General features: G+C 40.7%; 1 protein-coding gene across 1 annotated transcript in view; it reads right to left on the bottom strand.

Annotated features, from left to right (window-relative positions):
• Window positions 1–636: 636 nt before the first annotated feature.
• The window catches only part of Col4a1 (Collagen type IV alpha 1), a 28,395-nt gene continuing 4,824 nt past the window's right edge, over window positions 637–24,207 (bottom strand). The window contains exons 2-18 of the mRNA XM_022788370.2: window positions 15,420–15,582; window positions 14,847–14,999; window positions 13,995–14,269; window positions 12,904–13,155; window positions 12,138–12,365; window positions 11,459–11,879; window positions 11,034–11,302; window positions 10,581–10,778; window positions 10,156–10,351; window positions 9,142–9,456; window positions 6,683–7,105; window positions 6,032–6,468; window positions 4,177–4,783; window positions 3,671–3,997; window positions 2,898–3,134; window positions 2,467–2,646; window positions 637–1,869 (exon numbers count right to left, since the gene is read on the bottom strand). Of these exons, the coding sequence (XP_022644105.1) occupies window positions 1,289–1,869; window positions 2,467–2,646; window positions 2,898–3,134; window positions 3,671–3,997; window positions 4,177–4,783; window positions 6,032–6,468; window positions 6,683–7,105; window positions 9,142–9,456; window positions 10,156–10,351; window positions 10,581–10,778; window positions 11,034–11,302; window positions 11,459–11,879; window positions 12,138–12,365; window positions 12,904–13,155; window positions 13,995–14,269; window positions 14,847–14,999; window positions 15,420–15,582 (5,262 nt within the window). The 3' untranslated portion in view covers window positions 637–1,288. The remainder of the gene's footprint in view (window positions 1,870–2,466; window positions 2,647–2,897; window positions 3,135–3,670; window positions 3,998–4,176; window positions 4,784–6,031; window positions 6,469–6,682; window positions 7,106–9,141; window positions 9,457–10,155; window positions 10,352–10,580; window positions 10,779–11,033; window positions 11,303–11,458; window positions 11,880–12,137; window positions 12,366–12,903; window positions 13,156–13,994; window positions 14,270–14,846; window positions 15,000–15,419; window positions 15,583–24,207) is intronic.

The raw sequence follows: 24,207 nt of genomic DNA, 5'->3' as shown, positions 1-24,207 counted from the left end.
TAATGACTTTCAAACGGCTACTCTCTTTCTCAAATCCTCTTCGGAGTCTCATTCCGAATACCGGTATCCCTATTTTTGAACACTGAGAACATTTTTAAGTATAGGACACTGCAGGTCACGGTAAATATTTGCAAGCAATGTATTTTGAAATGGTTTATTTAAAAGACCTGCCCCGCAGATTTCCGCTAAAATCGCCACGCTTATCAAAGCTGCTGTTCATACAGTCCTTTAAACAAAATTTTATGAGGACTAGCTGATTCCTTATTTTAGTTGACCAATACACTTAGCCCGTCCACTACAATTTGATAATAGGGTTTGGAAATCAATCGGTCAGTTTATAATGGCCTTGGAAGTGTCAATACAATTTTATCGTGATGGTAATAAAAACTAAAGTTTCACAAGTGGGACGTTCTTTCATATTTATAAACTTACCAACAATATGTATCTTAAATACGTTTCCCTGTTTAGGCAAGTTAGATTGATCCTTAAAATGTTTAATGATATAACGACAGAGAAAATGTGCGCAAGTATATATTGGAATTACAGTTAAGTACTTTGCAATTTATGTGTATGGAGCTTATTTAGAATGCACTACTATTAACATGATTAGCAACAATATCATACAGATGACGCAACTTGATTAATTAATGATTTTATTTGCATAACAACATTCTCATTTCTATATCTACTAGAAATTACTTTTTGACTTCTATAAGAACGTGTTTTATATTTATCTCAGCTTATCTCATATACAATACCTATACATATTTTCATTGTCTCAATAACTACATTTTTTTGGCAGTAAAGGTTTTGATATTGTTCGATGTACGCCTTTCTCTTCTCGATCGAGGTTACGTTGTCATCTAGGTTCGAACCCGGACATAGATACACTTCAGTTCATGCTGGAAGCCAACCATCTGATGGAATGCGTAACGATGATGCCGGGCGTAAAACTCGAAATATGAAGAGGTTACGGCAACATAAAACAAACAAGATAAAAAACTGTAAAAAATCACCTAAACTGAATTGCATATATTGATAAACAAATCTGAGCAAATCCCAGGATTAACTTTGTCGGCATCAAGTTAATTTATATTCTCCTCTTTCTCACGTTTTTCTAGCATTTCAATACCTTCTGTGTATTCCATTCTAACTTTCGTTTTCGTTGAGCTTTGTCCTTATATCCCTAATTAATTTGGCACTTCCGCATTGTCTCATAGATACATAGCCGTAGTGATGTACATATGGACGCGTTTTGCTATGAAAAATACTCGAAGAATATCTGAAATTAAATATTCTTCATGCACACAGAACACCTAGATACGAGATTCTGAAGAGGTGTGTGCTTCTCTTCGTTTACGCTTGTGGTGGGCATGTTAAACATTCGTTGAGGATCGATTTGTGCCATCCAGAAGCCTAGCTTATTGCTGAAATGCGAGCATGATCCCCGGGCACCATTGCACTCGACGAACGGCACGGGACTGAAATGCTGTAGGCAGGAACCGGGCGAGGCAAGTGGTTGCCCACCGCCCTGCGCTCCAGCACCTGTGTGCATTGCCCACGAATAACCATGCCATAGATTAGTGTAGCCTGCCGGGCATTGAGGGATCTCACGTGATTGGCTGTGCACCGCGAGCGTATAATTGGGTACTTCACAAACAGCGCATCGCGAGATGTGCTCGGAAATTTCTCGGCCAAAAACGGGTCGCGTAGAGAATGGACGCATTGTGCTCAACCAATACGAGCGATCGTTACGTGCAGCATAGTTACAAGTATCTGTGTTTTCACAGAACACGAAAGGCATTGTACTAAAACGCTGCATACATGATCCTGGATTGCCAAGGTCTTGATTAGCTGCCCGCCCATTTCCTGCATGTAGAGTGAAAAAAAGGTTAACCAAGAATGCGCATATATTACCGGATTAATTAAGATCTTGCAAGCCATTTTTTGTAAAAAGAAAAACTAGGATTAAGTTAGGTAGCCTACTTTTGTTAGTGTTAATGTGTTTACGTAATTATTGTTACGATCCATATATCTTGACAATTGTATTAATAAACCACAGCGAGGGCAACAATAAGCCTGTTAGGGTCTTGTTAAACAAACAGCAATGCCAAGAAGGCACATTTGCCTAAAGGATATTATACATACTACCCCTGAGGTTAAGAACGGTGTGCAAGAAGCTGTGTAAAATATCTAATACTAATTTGTGGTCAAAGAAGACCATGCACTGCATAAATCATATTTTTTACATTTTTTCATGCTTTTACAACATTTGGAAGTATATGTTTCTTTTTTTCTATAAATACAGTAACAATTAAGCTCTTGTTCATTATGCAACTAAGGGATACAACGTCATATTTACTCGTTAAGATATTCTTGAGGCCCAGTAAGGAACTCCAATTAATTAGTGCACTGTGAGCTTCCATTACTTTTAGGGGCTTTCTAGTATACTTGGTGCCGTCTTACCGTCCAAATAAAGCAATGAATATCCGTTCCAAATTTCTTTAAGGCGGAGTGGGCACACTGGTATCTCCATGCTCTGGGAGTGGATAACAACCAACGATCCAACTTGCTCCTCAACCAAATCCCACGTAGCCGCCCCTGGTGGGCCTGCAGGGCCCTCCCTACCCATAGGGCCGTCGCGTCCTGTAAACCACAAATCGAAATACAGGTGTAACGTTATTATCTGACTTTATCCATGTATTAGGCTATAGTATAGTCAAGTATGAGGCGGGAATAATAGTAAATTATTTAAAAGTCAGTCGAACTATGCAGTAAACACCTTCAATTCATCCTACATAAATTCCAAGACATGACAATAAGGCAAATGCTGAAAAGCGATAAGAATTGGTTCAGTAACTTCCAAACAGGACGTAAATGCATTTAAAGGTACAAACCGGTAAGACCACGAGGTCCAGGTGGTCCTTGTAGGCCATCCCTTCCTGGTGGGCCTGCAGGACCAGGCATTCCAATAAGAGCTGGTTCACCCTTTTCCCCTTTCAAGCCGGGTTCTCCTGGGATTCCGGGATCCCCTGGAATTCCAGGGTGGCCGCGTTCTCCGGGTTCTCCCATTGGACCAGGAACAGCCTCACCAGGGATTGCGATTGCTGACTGACCCTTTGGCCCCATTGGTCCTATAAATGTTAATTATTAGACCTGCTGTTAAACGTATTAACAAGATTGCTAGTATTGCAGGTTACAACAATTGTACATCATTATAATAAGTAGACATGTACTGACTGTTATAAAAAGTTTGTCGAACTTTTACGTTAAGGTTATAGTACTTACTTAATGCGTGCTCCCACAGGTAGACACAGTGTAGATATGTATAAAGCTTGTGCCAGAGACCGAGATTACTCTAATATACAGTATATTGGCAGTGTATTGGATTTTTTATTAGCAGGTGGAAGAAACTTTTCATACTTGCAATGTGTCTAGAAGTGAGTACAGATTAGTAAAAAGATAAGATTTTGATATCACCTCTTTCAAAGCCATAAATAGAAATTAAATAAGAGAATATACTATTATGAATATACCTTGATGGCAGATAAGTCGCATCTAGGTTAGTGTACACTAAGTGATTGTGTAAGCATATTCTCACTAATATTGAGTTTTAAAGTCATAATTAGTGATTCTAGAGTTCTCAGTCAGAACCTTCGGCTTAACTGACCTTGGAATCCAGCCGGTCCTGGAAGCCCTGGATAACCTCGTTCACCCTTGTCTCCTTTTTCACCGCTTCTACCTGGAAAACCGGGCTGTCCAGGCGGTCCTTGATCGCCCTTAAAGCCAGGAAGACCAGGAATGCCTGGGTCTCCTTGCCATCCTGGGGGACCAGGTTCACCGATGGGTCCAACCGGTCCTGGCTCGCCGGGGTAGCCAGGCTGGCCAGGCTCGCCCATTAAGCCGTCAATACCGGGAGGACCCGGATGGCCAGGAGAACCAGGTTCTCCTACAGGTCCAGGCGTACCATCTCTTCCAGGAGGCCCCGGAATGTTACCTATTAACAAGATGATTGTATCGTACACTCTTTATCATGAAAACTAACAAGCGAGTTCCGAGACACGAAACGGTTTTATTGTAAATTTAGCCCTATAAGGAGATAACATTTCCCAATGTTGTCTCAATCGTGCGATGAAAGACCCCCAGAAAATTATTTTTCTAGGAAATGCTACAAACCTTGACCAGGTAGTCCGGGCTCTCCTACAGGACCATCTCGTCCGTCCCGACCAGGTTCGCCCTTAGCACCAGGGTACCCTGGTAATCCTCGTTCCCCTACAGGGCCTGGTTCTCCTCTGTCTCCTTTTACGCCCTGTATTGCCCAGCCAGGCTGTCCGGGCTCTCCAGGAGAGCCAATTGGACCCGGTGGGCCGTCTAGGCCTGGGTCACCAGGTAGTCCAGGTGGCCCCTCATGGCCGGGGGGACCGGGATTGCCAGGAAGGCCATCTAAACCAGGGTCTCCTTTTAGTCCAGCTAAACCTGGAGTTCCCACAGGACCGATGTTGCCTTTAGGACCTTGAGGTCCGGGAGGACCTGGGAAACCTGGATTACCAGGTGGTCCAGGCCGGCCCGGTTCTCCTGGGTTGCCCGGCTCTCCAATGTAACCTGGGTATCCTGGTTCCCCAGGAGCTCCTACAATTCCTTCTTGCCCAGGCATTCCCGGTGGACCGTCGAGTCCTGGGTTACCCTTTATTCCTCGATATCCAGGCGGACCGGGCAATCCGGTAGCTCCAGGCGCTCCAGGAGCACCAGGCGGTCCAGGATCACCTGCGGCTCCAGCATCTCCCTAAATACATCGTTATTCTTAACAGTCTTTCCGTACATGGATAGTTTTTTTTTTTTTTTTTATCAATACAGAATGTCTGAGCTTCGATTGGCTGCTATAAACTTCTGATTATTCCAAAAAACATAGACTTTTCATAATTTTGTATACATGCAAAATATTAAATACATATGTTAAAACTAGATGCCTGTTCTAGTGACTGTTATATGACTGAAAATGGTATTATTCCCATATATTATCCCATATGTAGCAAAGGTTTAGCGAACAAAGTGAAGGTTGTACAATAGCCTAAAAAAAAAAAATACGGATGCTGTAGAGAAAAGCCCGCAGAAACATTTTTTTGACCTCATCACACGAATGAAGCAGCCAAAGAACATTCTATTCCACTACAGATGCGTCTTGTTTGTTCGTATATGCGACGTGAGCTGCTCTGAAAGTGTTCTTGTTTCCCTAATTGCGTATAAATAAGAGGCCTTTTATCGAATAGGGTCTTCGCATAGTTTAGCAGAAGAACACGGCAGGTCCTTTTCAAAGACACGACAGCTCAGCGGTCAAACGAAGCGCAGGGCACGACTCGGTGATTTACTTTCTAGTATAATACTAAAACTCGACGTGTCTCTGTCTGTGCGCGACACAAATCGCCTGGTGCTGGCGTTGCGTCTCTCGGCTGCTACAAGGTGGGAAAGGGTTGCTGCCAAGAGAAGGTTATCGAATCGGTTGTCGGGCAATACCGCCGCTGTCCAAAGTCCGAGTTCCCGCATCGTTATTTTCACCACACAGGTCGAGAAGTCATACGAACAAATCGGACACGGAGCAAGTCCTATAAGCTATACTCTATCCTATCTATAGAGTACTAAAACGTGGTTTTTGTCTATGTGTAACTGGAGCCACCCCGGAGCTGTTGCTGTCTCTCCGAGTTTTTAACAGATAAAAAGTATTCGATTAGGCTAGTAAACACGGTACCTGCGGAACCCCTTATCACACAGGTCGAGCAGTCAAATGCACAGAACAAGCACAAAGCTAAACCCATGGGTTTTATTCTACTACAAAAAATGGTTTTTCGTGTGTGTAAGTCGCTCCGGAGTTAGTATTGTTTATCTTACCGCGGGCTAAATCTATTGTGTCTGTTTGCCAGAAGTTCAGAAGTGAAACGTATTAAACGCACGAACAGCGAAGTCCGCAAGTTACGCGCTATTATGTATCAGTAATAATATAAAAACGTTTTACTACTAAACCGCGAAGTAAGCTTACTTTATTCCCAGGCATTCCAGGTAATCCGGGGGGTCCGTCAGGCCCTGGGGGTCCTGGTGGACCATCAATACCTGGAAGACCAGGCATTCCTGGGAGTCCTTCTGGTCCTGGTTCGCCAGGACGACCTTCTCCCGGAAGACCTTTTTCGCCTTTCTCGCCAGGCGGCCCTTGGGGACCTGGAGAGCCGGATGGACCTTCTGCTCCAGGTGTTCCGGGAATTCCGGGTCTACCGCGTTCCCCTTTTTGGGCTGCTCTTCCAGATTCACCTTTCAGTCCATCACGTCCAGGAAGACCTCTGTCTCCTTTCTGGCCTGGATGACCTACAAAGCCAGCAAAACCTGGTGGGCCGTCTTTGCCAGGCATACCAGGTAGGCCGGGTTTACCAGGTTGTCCCTCAACACCGGGTGGGCCCTGTACTCCAGGCAACCCAGGGTTTCCTATTACGTTCAGTAAGTACACATTATTTATACATAAACAGTGTTTTGTACATAGTAATTATAATATCATTATACAGAACATGAGATTTTTCCAGTCCGTAATTTCCTTGCATTATGTTTTCACAAGTGTAGTATAATTCCGCATATACTGAAAATCTAAGTAAGTAATACGGTATTTAGAATTAAACGTTTAATAATTTAAAAAAATATTCACCTGGGTTGCCAGGGTCTCCTTTCGGCCCGCGTGGTCCAGGTAGCCCTGGCTCACCGCGGAGTCCATCAGCTCCATCTGAACCGGGCTTGCCTGTTGTTCCTGGGTTACCTGGGGGACCCTGTGGGCCTTGATCACCCTTCAGACCTGAAGCTCCTGGGTGACCCGGTAGTCCATCGTTGCCCGGATTGCCGGGTGGACCAGGAATACCTGGCAAACCGCGATCTCCTTTAGGGCCAGGTTGGCCTTCCTGTGCTTGATCTCCTTTTAGCCCAGGAAGTCCATCTCGACCAGGCAGTCCTTGTTCTCCTTTGGGGCCGGGCTCGCCGGGTAGTCCAGACGGCCCTGGATACCCCTCACGCCCGACTGGGCCAGGCAATCCTGCTTCACCGGGAGGACCAGGAGGTCCAGGTAGGCCTTTTAGTCCTGAAAGAAAAAGATATTATATCATTAGTGCTTAGTCATGAAATGGTAATAAAAATAAAGTTGTATTTTGACAATATGTATAGCTATCGAGTACCTTAGCGTGAATTACATCAGTTTGTGTTCGGCACAAAGTGCTGCTTTTCGTTCTAATAAGTTGTTTTAATAGGATATATAAATGCCTAGCAGCGTAATAAAAAAAATACATATGTAAAGTCATTAACAATACGTGCACTAAAGATGAAAATACATTGAATAAAATTTTTTTACTAAGATCAACTACTATTGGATCGTCGGAAAACTATCGACTGTTTTGAGTCGAAAGTGAAACCAATATTGTTTTAATCTTAAAATATTAGTACTAAACTAAATATGCATCAGTTCAGTCAATGACCCTCGGCTATTTCCTTGGTTATAATTTCATCACTGTATGACTTCTGCAATTTCTAGGTGAAAAATGGAATAAGCTATCTTTACATATACTCATTAAAGCTGAATTAAAATCATTCAATGGTGCATTAAAATTTCCTATTCAACTCCTCTTAGTTTTTTTCTGAGTGATTAATAATATATGTCATCTGCGAAAACACGGCGGGCGCCTTTTCTGCTCACTAGTTCCGATCGATTTGGTGCAAATGGGTCCGAGTCGATCGTTTTGGCAGGCTTCAGCAACTTATAATGCACAGTTGTGTTTCGATTTCATCAAACACATTTTGTTTGGCATCGGTTTGGGCTTTGTCACCAATTCTATAATATATCTTTTTCATTTGCACATTATCAGTGGATGCGACACATTTTTTTTTTATCACCCGTGATTAACCGCTTTAGAATGACTAAATTTGACTCAATTTCGTTGCACCTGTGTGAAGTACGGATTCGAAGTACCATAAAGTAGATGATTTTTCGTGTGGCATCCGGCTTTGGTGCCTAATAACCTTGGTGATATGATGGCTACTAATGTATTGTTCTTGTTTAATTTTTGCAAGGGGCTCATCAACTTTTTCCATAGTTAATCAGTCACTACGAAAAGTGTCTCTCCCACCGAAACGAGAGCGAGAGAAGCATTTTTAGGCCATTTGTTTCGATAACGCATCTTGACCATAAACAGTAGACATTTTTTAACGAGCCCGGGCAGGATTTGTACATTTATCGTAATATAATTGTAAAATAGAAAGAATGTGCACAGGAATTTTATCTATTTTCACGGTGTTTAATCCCATGTCCAAGTCTCAAGTGACACCAACGCCGACCCGCGACTCTTAAAACCTAATATATGTGATCGTAACGCCGCCTAGGTAGAAAGACAATCAATATTTTTTAGAGAATCCTATAGACCTTATCCTAGTATTGTTTGACACTTGTAAAATATTTTTCATGCCCCTACCTCTAAATTATGTCAGTCGAAAAAAAAAAGAAGGATGAAATCTTTAATAAATTCCATACACTAACGGTAGTGTTGGCAGTTTGTCAGTTTGTATCATAAAAATGCTAAGGTGGGCAGAAAATGTCCACGTGGCTAGTTAAGCCTAGAGTAAATTAACGAGCATTTAAAGCATATTGTAGAATACTGTATTTTCGCTATGTTTTTTATATACTTTATATACATAATATACTTTAAAACATATTTATTTAAAAAAAAACTTAGAGAAAAAATCAATGTTACTTAACCCTTAACAACGACTGTCTTTGAATTTTGTCGTGGGTGTTTCAGAAAGTAAAACATCTACTAACGTAACTTTCTATATATTTATTTTCTCAACCGTATATATATTTGTTAATAAAGTAAAACGTAAGTTTTTATATTTAAAACATTTGAATATTTCTTTGTGAATATTCTTTTGAATATTGAATAGTCTGTATGAATATATTTGAAGAATTAATAGATATGTCTGAAAATAAAAATGAGCGTATTCACAGATGAGTGTTTTAAAAACTGCAGAACATTGATTAGATTTTTGTAGAGTTTGTGCGGTTTTAAAAGCGGCTTAGCTACACTTCAGATATTGTTTAATAAAAAACATACAATTGTGCAATCTTACCAGGTAGGCCTGTTCCACGGTCTCCAGGGGGTCCCAACTCGCCGGGTAAACCAGGGCGACCACGTTCACCTTTGATCCCGATTGGGCCTTGCATCCCAGGCAGTCCTTCAACCCCCATCGGTCCGGGTGAGCCCGGTAGGCCAGGAGGACCACGAGGACCCGGTGCCCCAGGGAAGCCAGGCTCACCTGGCGGGCCATCTTGACCTGGTTGTCCGTCTATTCCATTTAGTCCTGGTAGACCACGTGGTCCTGGAGGACCTTCCATACCTACAGGACCCCTATCACCAGGGGGTCCAGGTAGACCCCTTTCCTTAACTGCAGGTGTCGAACGAAAAGAAGTATTTACTAAGTTGCATTAGAGTGACTAGATATGCGCTTCAGATATTTTTTAAATGATTTTTAGTGAGGAAAACAATAACATTTGTTTTTAATCAGAGCCGCAGTTTACATAGCTTAACTCTCTGTTTGGTGGATTCTAGTAAAAGTAACTCGCATTTAATGTTCTCAATATAATTAAATTTACTTTCTATTGGTATACTTTGAGTATATTTTTGGCGCAGAACATTTTGGACTGTTCCTAGAATCATTAAAAAAATTTAACCCAGTTCTCAAACGAAAGTCTTTTAGTAAGATCTAAAAACACTTCTTTATAAAAAAAAAAAAAAAAAAAAAAAGCTGAGATACTTTACAACGTCTACAAGTATTTGTTATGCTTATAGCTGTCTTAAGACTTTCTTGGGTGGCTGGTCTCTATCTGTTTCAGTTTACGACGTATCCACATGAAGAAGTCTGCTTCAGCAAAGCTTAATGCCGATATTCATTGTATATTTTAAAGTTGAAATTAATTTTTATTCTCCTATTAGTCAAAGCAAAATTTGGAGAGTGCGCTGTGCAAAGACGCAGATTTATTTACAATCAACGGTTAAGGTAGTTCATCTAGATTATCCAGTTTGTGAATCACTAGTCAACACATGCTCTTAGCTTTAAATTTTATATTTGAGCTAATAAACACACATTTTATGGCCTCGGGTGCTGGATCACCCTTCTCTCCTTTGTCTCCTTTTGGACCTTCGATTCCTGGAGGACCTGGTTCTCCGAGCAGGCCTGGCGGACCGCGTTCGCCATAACCGGGATAGCCTGGCAGACCTGGATCACCTTTATCGCCACGAGGTCCAGTTGGACCTGGGTCGCCTGGTAAACCAGGTTGGCCCTAAAGTAATGAAAATTAATTTTAATTTTACGCAAGGATAAATTATCATTGGTATAGCAATTTTGTTCCATAGTATAGATCCCCTTAGGTTTTAAAGGCTTTTACTAAAAAGAACGCATAGCTATTACTGCTAACGCTTGTTCATAAACCGATGAAGAGAATGTTTAAGCAAAACATTTGACTGTATTTATTATACTGATCTATAAGCAAAACGAAAAAAGGAACTTACTTGTAGACCATCGTACCCTGGAGGTCCGGAAGCACCTTGAGGTCCCGGAGGACCTTCCGGTCCAGGGTCACCTGGGGTACCAGGGTATCCTGGAGGGCCAGGTGGACCTGGCGGTCCTTTCTCATTAGGTCCGTCATAGATGTAGTCTAAACCTCGCTCGCCTTTTTGGCCAGGCATCCCCATCAAACCTGGCATCCCCTAAAATATGCATACAGAGCACCCATTTGTCATGTCTCAGTTATTGACCTGAGCAGTATTTGCGATGTAAGCATTTACGCAAAAAGGAATATGATGTAAGTCATCTTTTTTAGCATATATGGTAAGTTGTCTTAAGGGCATGAACCAACTGTTTATAGTAAAAGTTCTTTCACGATAAGCAAATAGTTGACTAGTTTTTCATTAACTAGATTGTTTAACTGCGACCTTCACCTAATCTAATAGTGTTCTACTTACCATCTCTCCTGGCGCTCCTCGATCGCCAGGGTATCCATCAAAGCCACGGTCACCTGCTCGACCAGGGCTTCCTGGAAGTCCCGCGTCGCCTTTTGGTCCAGGCTCACCTGGGTATCCAGGCGCGCCCTTCAGACCGGGTATACCGGGCTCGCAAGCATTACAGACACCTCCTTTATCTCCTTTAACTCCAGGAATACCTGGCACACCTGGTTGGCCGGGCCTGCCTGCTACTCCCTTGGGACCTTCTGGTCCCGGTTCTCCCGGAAAACCTAAAATAAACTCTAGGTTGATAACTAACTGGAAACAAAAGTGGTAGGGTGTAAGGTTCATACTGACCTCTTAGTTAAGTTAAAAAGCACTTTCTGTACAAGCGTCCGGCCAGAAAAGGATCTCGTGTTATTAGATAACTAATTATTGTCGCTAACCTGGTTGGCCATAGAGGGAATCACCGGGGATGCCAGGTAGCCCCTTGGAGCCAGGTCGTCCTGGCACTCCAGGTTCTCCGTCTTTACCAGGCGAGCCAGGCAATCCCCGATCTCCGGGGATGGAATAACCGTCTCGTCCGGGTAATCCTTTTTCCCCAGGTAGCCCTTCTGGACCAGGCAGCCCAGGGCTTCCAGGTTGGCCGGGATAACCTTGAAGTCCAGAATCGCCTTTTTCACCGCGGGGACCAGGATGACCATCGTTGCCACGCTGGCCAGGTTCCCCTGGTGCACCGGGTGGCCCGGGAGACCCATCCAATCCTAAATCCCCGGGTCTGCCCTCTTCACCTGGAGGACCCATTGGGCCTGGCATGCCTTTTTCCCCTTTGAAGCCTGGGGGACCGATCGTGTTTCCTTCCGCCGTCTGTAAAAGTCCATATTTCAGAGATTGCCATTATTATATATATCCCGAGCACATAAAGACTGTAGAGTAATGATTACTTACTGCCATCGAGCATTTTAAGGGTAGGTAGCTTGCAGCGTGTTTTACACTGTAGCTGATGCGTTTTAAATTAGCTAGGAAACATGAAATGAAACTTGTTCTAATCTTCATTTACATCCTTGCTCTAGTGCTATGTAGAATAATGGTTCAAAGGCATTTTTTTATTATCGTATGACTTACCGCGGGCGCTCCAGGAGGTCCTGTTAGTCCCATCTCTCCGGGAAGTCCTGGAGGTCCCACTTCTCCTTTATGTCCAGGTTCACCTGGTCGTCCTGGCCGGCCTGGGATACCAGGGTCGCCCTTGAGGCCTTGTAAACCTGGACTGCCCGGGTAACCTGGTACTCCTGCTGGCCCTAGATCGCCTGGCAGACCTCGGTCACCTTTTTCACCCGGCAGACCGGGTTGTCCCTGTAGGCAAAAAGTAATATATAAGTAAATAACAGTTTAAAAATTTTAGCCTGAATTCAACAACATTCTACGAACTATACAGGCGTCCTAATGATACCATGGTAAAATCCAAGAGGAGACTGAAACGCTTGCTAGTTATACGTATAATAAGTGAGCTGATGCGCACCTCTTTAGGTACGCTGCTATGGTAACCACGAACATACATCACTGGTTCAAATTTCAGCGTTGGTAAATGTTTACCGTGATATATGTGTACGATGCCGTTTCACAAGTCTATTGGAAAAACCTTAAAAGGTTCAGCTAAACACGGCCTAAACGGACTTTCTAGTGTGGGTAAATTTTTGATGCTATATCGAAGAGGTGATCTTGAGGATTTAGTAACGCAGTAAGAATACTCTGAGTCGCTAAGAAAAACACTGAGTAAATTTCCGCTTAGAATTGGCTTCCAAACTAGACATTTATGACAAAAAGAATGAAATAAGTAAGTAGTACACCAGTGCAACTGAATTATATAATATACACAGAGAAGTGTATCTACCGGTATACCAGGTGCTCCGGGTGCTCCAGGTGAACTACCTTCACCAGGCTCGCCTCGATCTCCTTTATCTCCTTTTGGGCCAGGAGTGAAGATAATTTGTTCAGAACCTTCGTTGTCAACCATAATTGACCGGTTGAAACAATGGGCTGATTCGCCCGGTAGGCCTGGTTCGCCTTTAAACCCCCTTTCGCCTTTTTGGCCTGGTAAGGACATACCTGGTGGCCCAGGTAACCCAGGCTGACCGGGACGACCCTGAATGTGGAAACACATTAGTAAATTATTATCAGCATGTCAACTTATGGCAGTATTCATAGCTCACATTGTGTTTGGACGATATTTATGCAAATTTGTGTGAGCGCAAATTTGCGTAAGCATCGTCCATACGTTTCAAATCATCGAGTTTAATTTTATTTTAAGACTTTAGAAGAAGTCTCGTGGTCTGGTTTCTTGAAACATAGGAACTGGTAAACATAAGTTTCTGCACGATTTATTTTAATTCACACAGATGATTGTGTAAAGTCGTACGATTTTCGTCGTCATAAATGGGTTGGAGCCAGTTCGTTAATTTTATATCTAATATAAAAGTATGATGTATGCCTGCGAACGGAAACGCTAGCCCAACTATACCGTTTAGTGGGTTCCTAAATTCTTCAGAGAATGTCCTAGCTGCGCTGGTAGTCCGTTCACTCAACCTCGAACGGCTTGTCGTAATCGATGTTATTACCTTTTGTTGCTCTATAAAAGATGGACATATATGACCAGGCCATGCACTCAAAATTTCATATCCTATCATAAGACATAAGTCATGTTCTTCTGTCGCAAAAGTTATCGGAAGTTTCCTCTAAGAAGAGTTGGATGGTTACTAGAAACGACAATGAACGTATTAAATGATCGTGCACATGAAATAGAAACACTTCGTGCACAGGGATCAAATATACGACAAGAAGTAAGGTATTATTAATATTTGGCCCTTAAGTAAGGTTGCTAAACTTAGCTGTCGCAAAATGGATCCTACATCTTTTCAAAATTACTGCGCGCAAATCAGTATTGCATTCGGTTTAGTATGGCACGGTACTAAAAGTACAACTTACATCGTTTCCAGAAGGTCCAGGATCACCCTTTCTACCTGGAAAACCGTCTTGACCAGTGATACCTGGCGGTCCTTGAGGTCCGGGAATACCTGGTGAGCCTTTTTCTCCCTTAGCACCTACACCTCCATACGCAGGTTCTCCTTTTTGGCCGGGTGGACCCATTATTCCCGGTCTTCCATCCGCGCCTTTTGGCCCCGGAAATCCTATCATACCGACGTCACCACGAGTTCCATTGTAGCCGTCCTTCCCGCGTAAGCCAGGTCTTCCGGGCTCACCTGATTAATAATTATGAATTCGAATAAGTAGCCTGCTATAAAAATACGATGAATAAGTGGTCTGGCGGGTGTGGGATAATACACCTGTTGAAAGCTCGTGGGGTTAACAAAGAAGAGGTGGTACCAATAACGGCTTTTTTACTTAATTACTAAACTTAAAACCCGAGTATTTTTCAATTTAAGCTATTTACTACTCGTATGGTGCGAACTAACTAACGTTTGCAGTCTTACTCATTGCGCAAAAATCAAACTGTTCGTGATCACTGCTTCAAACATATGAAGCACATAGACAAAAAATTAACCTTCTTATCATCTACAATACCTTTTCGGCATGTAGTATTTTTAGTGCACGCGGAATATATTAAAAACAAAAACTAATTAAATATGTTTAAGTAACATACGCCTTCATTTTAAGTGCTGTGTACGGTTACTACGATTAAGCTGTACTAACACGTTAATTGTATATGCTATTTATAGGGCACTTTGTATTGAGACATCACACTGTCGCTACGGTCGCTAACAGATATAGAAGAAGTACTAGTTCGGAAACAAGATAGAAAGATAAACGGATACTTACCAGGCATTCCAGGCTGTCCTGGCTCTCCGTGCAAGCCGGAAACGCCTCTACGTCCAGGATCACCACGTCCCCCCTTCATTCCAGCTAGTCCTGGTAAACCTTGTTCTCCCTTTTCGCCCTGCAGACCTTCATCACCGGGAGGCCCCGGTGGTCCTGTACAATAATTTATGACAAATCGATTAACAAGTCTAAATTCACTTACGCTTTCAATGGGTCTGACGGTGTGATATCTGTTTGGTCGGTTTACTATAAGCTTACTGTCGAACTACATAAGAATGACACCTACAACATAAATAGCGTAAAAATAATTTAAAAAAATATGCTTTAATGAAAGCATTAATAGTACTAGTCAGTACAGTGTTTACCTTAAAATGCAGTATACAATAGCGGCCAATCATTTCTTGAGATTTTTTTCACGACTATAGGCTTTTTTTGCTCATCCGCCGTGCAATTGCAGCAGAGATCACAACTTAAGCAACAAGGCTACGGATCTATTGGCGTTTTAGGTATTTGTATAGATGAATATAGACGGTTCCAAAAATTGGCCATATTTTTTTGGGGCTATTCACGTACCCATAGGGCCGGGAAGGCCCTTCTGGCCGCGGATTCCAGTCAGACCTCGTTCGCCGATACATCGTCTCGATTCTGGTGAGCAGTCCGAACATAATGCGTCTCTCACTTGGCTTTGGGCTATTATAGAATTCGGTTCGTGATCCTTCTTGTAAAAATCTGAATACTGAAAGGAATGGAATCAAAGTGAAGATCTTATATATATTGAGTATGTTTTTCTGAAATATTGTGCCTTATGTTTGCGCAATGTGCTTGGAAATTAATAACTGTTTTAGCACAACTGCTTTTGATCAAGATTAACACTTGACTCAAATTTTCACAGTTCTTCAAACCAAGAAGACCCACAGATTGCAGCTTACAGAGCTCGTTGGAGGACAGAGTTAAGTAAGGCTGATACTATATTCTTCTTTTAGCGATTGAAGAATCTTATCACCAAGACCTACTGCTGTTTGTTAGTTGCCATGGCAGTATAACTCAAAATATTCTAGTATCTTCACAATGCGTATTCACAATTGGATAATGAAGGCGAAAACGAAAACCAGTCGGGTGCAAAGCAACAGTAAAATAATATTATAACGTTAAATGCATTTTATTAAAACTACATGATTAATAAGAAATAATTTTGTTTTAACTTTAGAGTTGTCTGAATTTTTTGAAGAAGGTCATTAGGTCATCAGCGCCTGCCAGAAACGGTTCATTTAATAGTTCTGAGAGCGATTCTGGGTTTTCGATGGATTCGATAATAAGCTCCTCTTCAGATTACAAACAAGACTAATAGGTTCAGCAATCAATTTTGCACCTTATTGAAACGAAAGAAAACAATATATCCATATTTATATATATGTATATATGGAAGCTTTAATTTGAAGGCTGGTAACCTAATTGCGTAGATGGATTTATAATAAAAAATAATGAGACTTATATTGAATGCAAGTTTCGATAATCACTGCTTTCTAATCTGAAACATTCAACTTCCTTTAAGTTTGATATTGAATTCTACTTAATTCCACTATATGCAAAAAATATATGTTTATTAATATCAATAAGTGACAACCTAAGCAAATCTGTGAAACGGATAGTAACGTACATTATCGGTATTATATATGCGAAATTTTAAACAACGCTGTTATTACATAAAACTTACTAAGCAAGGGATCGCTTTGATTTTTTGTTACTCGTCATGGTGATAAACTTTTTCGCAAAATGCAGTGTGTTCTTACAATATATTGTAAGCCGACGATGTCAAACTGGCAATCTAAATGGGCCAGTAAGATTGAGTTCACCCGAGAATAGAGTTGAATGTGATAGTTAGGAAAGTCGCGCTGCTCCAAAGCCCCGCCAACAAAATGAATCACTGGCCCTAGAAGGGCCTTGTTCATCGCTACAACACCAGGTGCTGGTAGATGCGGAGTCTTCCTTTGACATTTTTATCTTTTAGAAACTCATTTGAGATGATAGTGGCTAAAACAAACGGTGCCACCACCAAACGTCGACAAACTCCCGTCATCAAAGGAAATGTGATTTCGAAGGGAATTTCCTATTGTAGGTCTATGCCTAACGTCTATGACATATTCACAAACCTGCCAAAGTGATAAGGTAGAGATACCACATTACTAAATCATCTACCTAAATTTGATGAGAGCAATCACTACGTCTAAATTTTTAAAGAAAAGATTAACATTTTATTATGAAATCCCTAAAAGATTTGTCCAAAGAGTGTGTGAGGCATATTTTTATTTATTATTTAGAAAACCTATTTTTATTAAGAGGGAAGCTAAGCCTAACGTTTGAAGAGGTAGGATAACGGCCTTTGTAAAGGTAGGAGAAAATCATTAGAATGTATAGGTACCCTTGAAATGAATTCTTCGAAATGCTAGCAATTAAGTATGATCTGTGAAATTAATAATAAAGTTTACAGCCATAAAACACTAAGTAAATTTGTTTTTGTTCACTCAAGGTTACTGAAACGACCTTGATTCTATTTCGTCCCTTCGATAAAAATGGAACATTGGAAACACAAAATTCAAGAACAACAAAAATTGCACGTTAAACACGATTGACTTTTTTACTGTTATTTTCTTTTTTTCTATTCAAGGGTCGGAATAAACAAATCTATTTTATAATTGACGTGATCCAGAAAAAAAACAGAACACACTCGATGTGCACACACGCGTGAAGTTTTTACGTATCTGAACATTAAGTGAGATCTTAGATATGTACTAATAATCTTCAGAGATTATTAATTTTTTACAATGAATGAAAAATGAAAGTTTCCACAATATTTTGATGTGGATCCTTAACGCTATGGGGCAAAGTATACAAAATAATCAAAATACAGTTGTAACTTAATTAAACAGTAAATCAATTAGCTTGTCTGAAAGAAACTGAAGCATACGTATATATATATATATATATATATATATATAAGAAGTGCGCTAACATACCCATACTGAAGTACGATTTGTGTCACAAATAGCTCTGCATATTGAAATTTATAGATACAAATAGTTTAAATAGTGGCAACGTGGCTGCCTATAAAATGTAGTCTAGTTAATTAGGTTTTAGTTGAACGACTAGCCTGGGGTCCAACCCGCTGGCTATATTGTAATATGGGCTGCCAGTATTGTAAACGAATGTCATAAGACTTTCCAAGTTTCACGAAAGGCTTCATTCATCATAAATGAACCTCCTTCGTTCTAATAAAGTAATTCCCTGATATTTTTCATACTGGGTATGATTACTTTTTACTGGGTACTCTTTACTGCACAGGCAACAAAGTTTGCCTATGCAGTACAAAGTGCCTGATGGCAATGCTGCATTTAGCTTATAATACTCTTAGACGTTCTATACTTTACTAAACATCGTTTATAATTGCCTTAAGGCGATCCATTGTTATAATAAGGCATTCGTCAAGGTCAGCACAACTTTATTAAAATATGCAAAAATATTAAAATTAAAAAAACATTAACAATAAAAGTGGAACATTAACGGTACAATCGGAGTACCGATATACCCCTAAGCCCTGCGTATGTTTCTAACACGACAGCATGCGACCATTGTGGAAAAATGTGCCTTAATAGTTTGAGGCAAAACGTAATAGCCATGTGACACGTATAGAAAGAAGAAATATATAAAATAAGAAATTTGTAGAAAAATGTAGAACTCGTCAGTGAAGCGAGGGATGAAGCATGAAGCCTCCAGATGACCTAGAAGGCACGTCAGGTATAGTTACTTTTGAAACTGATCGAGGAAATCGAGGCAATATGTAACAAAGAGGTCCACTGCACAGTTTTCCATTATGACATGGCCTGGAAGATTCTCATGCCCTTTGTGTCACTATGATACGCAACACATCTAGTTACTACGAGCGCTTCATGAGAAGCAACCAAGGTCATTTATACGTAATCGGTACGGTCTTGCCAACGACCACCACAGAGGGATATTGAGAACGACAACAGGGGCGGTACAACTTGCGGATCCTAAATATCACTAGCTAGTATATTGTGCGACCATGTGTAGTGATCACATCGATAAAAATTATTGTATAATAATTCCTATATACTGGAAATACAATTTTGGGATAACGTAGACTCAGCCAATCGGCCCAGATAAGAAACCTGTATCTACACTTGCAAAGCAATGTGGAGTGAGAAGCATCTTGTAAAAGCTATACAATCTGTGTATTATAGCAGTTGTGATTGTTTACGATATCCAAGCAGACGCTACGCGCTAGCTTAAACATTGTATGTAGGAACAGTTATGTAGACTAAGAAGACCAAAGGCAGTGACTATGACCAGAAACAGTATCTCTTTAAGGATGAGACTTTCTACACGTGAAAATAAAGTTTCCTTGCATGGTTACAACCATAAGCATATGTTCATGCTCGATGATTTTAAAAAAAAATCCCAGTAGTAAGAATTTCTTCAAATTTCGCTTATAATACAAATTGCGTAGTTAAGGGCTGTTCATGAGATTCAAAATATTGTACAGATTTATAATAGCCCTCTTTGTCCATTGGAAACATTTTGCTTTCAACTCCTTTATACGAATGAATTTGTATCTCATCGACGCAGAGTACATACGTATGTAATCTGCCTGTCTAAAGGTTCACGTGGACGCGGTAATGATCAACATATAATTATTTCACTAATGAATGGATATTCTATATGTATCTAGGAATTATTTCAAAAGGTATATATTGCACAGTGCACAGATTGAACTCATTATAGCAGCAAGGAAGGCCCCTAAGTGCGGATAACTTGTACACGGAAGGATTACGTCCACACAAAAACATCCAGCTACTTACTTAATCACCTGCTAAGTAGTCAAGTTTAGTGTTTTATGCAATATAATGCTTTAACTTTAGATATATATATATATATATATATATATATATATATATATATATATGTATCCATCCTTGTATATAATATAAACCTGTATCACTGGCAGGTAAGATACAGCATGAACACTGAGACATTCAACAATGACAGCCGTCAGAGCCAATGACGTCAATGTATGCATCCAGATATTCCACTGATGTGGGGCACTTCAAAACTGCACAAGAGCCTGAGGCAAGCTCGTTTGTATGTGTATGCCCTCGGATAGGTCGACAAATGGCCTAATTCAGATACGTACGTAGAGGCACGTTTTCGAACGAAATGGCAATCCTTAGTGCTTAATAATAGCTTATTACATTTTGAATCTTATTAAGTTTGGCTGATTTCCTCTATGTCTATAGTCATCTACGCGACAAGTCCAATATAGCACAACAATACCGACCTTGACAATCTAATAAATGAACAATTATAATGGAAGATTCTATGTTTTCGAAAATAAAATAAACTTGAACATATTCATGTAGATTTTTAGATCGCAATTATCTCTATATCATTATGTTAAACGTATTTATTAAGTAGGCTTCGAAGCTAAGAAATAAAACCCTTTTTCATTGAACAGAGTAGCCACATGAGAAGAATATTGCGATGTGGATGGCTATACCAGATGAACAATTTAGGACCATATGTCGCTGAAATAAAACGATGTCTGCAATATTCTATTCCTTAATTTTGAAATATTGGACATAGATACCTGGTAGCTATTACAGATTTTTCTATACTCTGTCAATTTTATATGTATTAAGTAAGTACAATAGTAAACTTACGAACTTTAATAAAGTTTGTAGGTTCATTGTTAGGGAACGCAGGGGGACGTTTTAACTATTCGAGTCACCTCAGCGAGGTTATGTTTTCTCATTGTACGTGTCTATTGCGTAAGCAGTGTGTATAATTACGTCGTCTCCAGGATTATAAATCTGACAAAATTTCGAAGCACAGATGTAAACACAATAGTCGGCATGCAAGAAGGTTGTGGCAGACTGCGGTAACAAAAGATATTAAGCCGTACCATTTAGGGTGTAATTTTCGAGGAAAGCCGAGACATGTTAGTAGGATATAAACGAAGCACCTCCATATCATTAAAAATATATTTTGGGCTGAGGAACGTAGAAGTTCCGTAACGTCCTACTGTCACCAAATAGTGCGGTGCTAGTCAAAAGTATTAGCATTATATCTTAGTGAGTAACCGAAAATAGGTGGTCTGGGTTCGAAATCGAATATAGATCCACTTAGTTCCTTGTTGGCGCCCAAACATCTGAAATAATGTCTTTACTAAGGCAGTTACCAAAAGTAAAAGCTCGAAACGATCATTTAAAACTGCAAAACTCACGGTACTAGTAACTACGTTAAGGCTTTAATAATAATTAAGGGTATCTGTCACAAGCAAAACGTATTAATTATTTAAATAAATGTGCCACCGAATGGTTTTAACAGCTGATCATCGTAAATACAAGACGTGCTCGATCGAGTTCTATAATATTAGTTCTAAATGTGTATTTATACTGTGTACTGTCTGATAAAGAACGCTAGTTGAAACCTGTTTTGGTGTGACTACAAGCGAGCCGTGAAAAGTATGGGAATATCCTGAAAGTATGGAGAAGTCGCGGCAAATTTCTAAACGCCCAAATTGAGGCATCAAGCAATTGGAAAGACTTCGTGCATTTAGGGTAGCCTATGGCTGTATTTCGCAAAATGCACATATTCCGAAGCAAAAATGGACGAAGTTGATAATTGTGCCGTCCTCGACTGCCGGGCGATCCCTTCGAGGAAATCGATCAAGAAACCGATGTTCCTATTTTTGCGAAGTCCGCGAAACACGAACCGATCATATGCGACAAACTAACGTAAAAGAACTTAGAGTTCCATAATAATTGTATGCAGCGTAGTCCATGACTGAATGACTTCTAACAGCAAGGACGTAGCTATACTAGAAGGTGTAGCTAATTGCTACAACGAACGTGGAAGCTTTGGTCTAGTAGCAAACAAAACACTGAACTGAACAGACTGAAAAGTTATCAATGGGAACCCTAGCAAAGAAGAACGTCGTGTGCTGGTTATGCCAAATCGTTAAAACCACGGACCTTGTTGCCTATTATATTCTATCTATGCACTGAAAAGCTGGCTTCTATCGACACCATTCTCATTTTTCAACACGTTAAGTACCCTATAGCCGCATGTCGAAATACCTCACAGTGACACACACTAAATGTTCGACGATAAAATTCGAAGTACTACGACATTTGTAAAACATCCTTAGATCAGCTCCGAAATAGCAAGATGTATAAATTGCATCCGGATGTTTGACTAACTGTAAATCGGTAAGACAAAACGGAGAATCACTTCATCATGGACCCGATCAATGGCCCGAACAACGATGACCCGCCAAAAAAATACGTTCCTAAGTTATGCAATATGAAACAGGATTAAGGCAATACAATTGTCGCCGCTCCAACGGGAGGTCGCAATAGTGTCAACATTGTTCTCAGAGACAATGTGAAGTTCTGTCGAATCTCGGTCGCTGGCCACCATCCGATGGTCACATTCATGACCTTGTGCAACTTCGATCTTCACAATCGATTATTGCCGCTATTGGGCCTGAAATGAGGAGATTACGAAGACGTGATTCATAATCTACTAACCACCGACTGAAATGGCTTTTTTTCTCCTATGTGCCGTTAAGGCGATGGACGAGTACCTTGTTCAATACGTCAGATTAGTACAAACGCTGCGGAAGATGCTCTGTCAGGAACAGGATTATTTAAGAAAGACATAGCTCAGAAGCGAAACTTATTTGCAATTCACAGGTACGTTCAGTAATGCCTTCGGTGTGAAGTAATCATAATTTTATTAGAATACCAAATCAAACAGCGGCCAGCGATAACGCCGTGAGAGCGCGTATTCTTCGAGACGATCGCGCTGCCACGTATCCATCGCGACCTTTCCGGTTAATTGATATTTCAAACGAATTGCCTATGGTTAACGAGGTCGGCATTTCGTCAGTCGACGCTTTCGAAAACTCGCGAACAAGCGCAATGGCACAGTTGACAAAATGTCCGTTTTTGTCTTTAAGAAATGCAGCGTGAGTGCGATCTGTCTTTTATTTTTAGACATTGGCTTGAGGAAGGCGGACTTTCCATGCTGTTTCGGGCTGCCATCGTCAATCCGCTCTACAGCCATGGTGACGAAAGCGACGCGTCCAGCAAATGTTAGGTTTTCCTCACCTTGCTCGCACAAAAACTTCGAAAAATTGTATTATGCTACACAGTTTACAATACTGCAAGTAGCCAAGGCCTGATCTACAAGGAGCAGTTCATTAAAATGCTATGTAACTGTTAAAGGTACAAAGTGACCAGACACTTACGATGATTGGTGACGCTGAACCTTTCGATTGTATAGATTTTCACCGACATGGTCTAGGAAAGAGATTGCCTAATCAGATTATTCATTAGAGCAGAAAGAGTTTGCATGTACGAACAAATGACAGTGTTTGTGTTTATTTAAACAAACTGCCAAAGATAATTCTTCGACCCGTTATGCACGTATTGTATATTGCTTTATTAAAGCAGGTTATGTTTAAAAATCAGTATACTAACATCTGCGCTAGCGACGTAAAAGTGTACGCAGACGCATCTGCTTTTCAGGAACAGTTAAAACGCTTCTGGGAATAGTTAATTAATCTTGATCTTTAGCTCTCTCTCTGCCAAATATCTCCTGCCAAAATGTGCCGTATTGCGCCTTACGCAGCGAAACCTCATTTTCCTCTAGTGCCTGGGGGGAGAAATAGTCAAAACGAAGAAGGTCGTAATGATCGTACCGCCACTTCTGACGTATAATGCCCATTTAAACGAAACTCTGGCCACCGTTACGCGAAGAGCTAAGGGAACATTCTTGTAAAATTTAAACTGTATGTACATCTGTATCGGCAAGACGTTCCTTTTTATCTAGCACACGCTTTAGCAGTGTGCAATTCAAGCTTAATAAGAGATAGGGCCATGACTCGAAATATGCAGAAGAAGTTCCTACAAAAAGTTGCATCCTATTGTATTATGACATCCATTATGATGATATATTTCAATCTATGGACCAAAACTACAAAGAAATCCTCAAGCAAATACATAGACTTTACGACACAGCATAGCGGTATTTTTGGACGGGATTTAAGCGAATACCCGCCACTGTATTGGTAAAAACGTTTAAGCAAAAGCTATCGTAAGATGCGCAGCAGTCAAGAGTCTAATCGGCAAACAAGTCGCAACACTCGTCACCGATCTATGTACCCCTTTATCGAGAAATAAGGCATGCCGTTGTTACAGTTATATACTCTCGCAGCGCGTTATCGTCTCATACCGATTACTTGTTTCTGTATTAAGTTAGAAAGTTTTGTGCATTCTGA

This window comes from Varroa destructor, unplaced genomic scaffold, assembly GCF_002443255.2.
Source record: "Varroa destructor unplaced genomic scaffold, Vdes_3.0 BEIS01000001.1, whole genome shotgun sequence".
NCBI lineage: Eukaryota > Metazoa > Arthropoda > Arachnida > Mesostigmata > Varroidae > Varroa > Varroa destructor.
The sequence above is the reverse complement of the archived record's forward strand: the minus strand, read 5'-3'. Positions and strand labels throughout refer to the sequence as shown.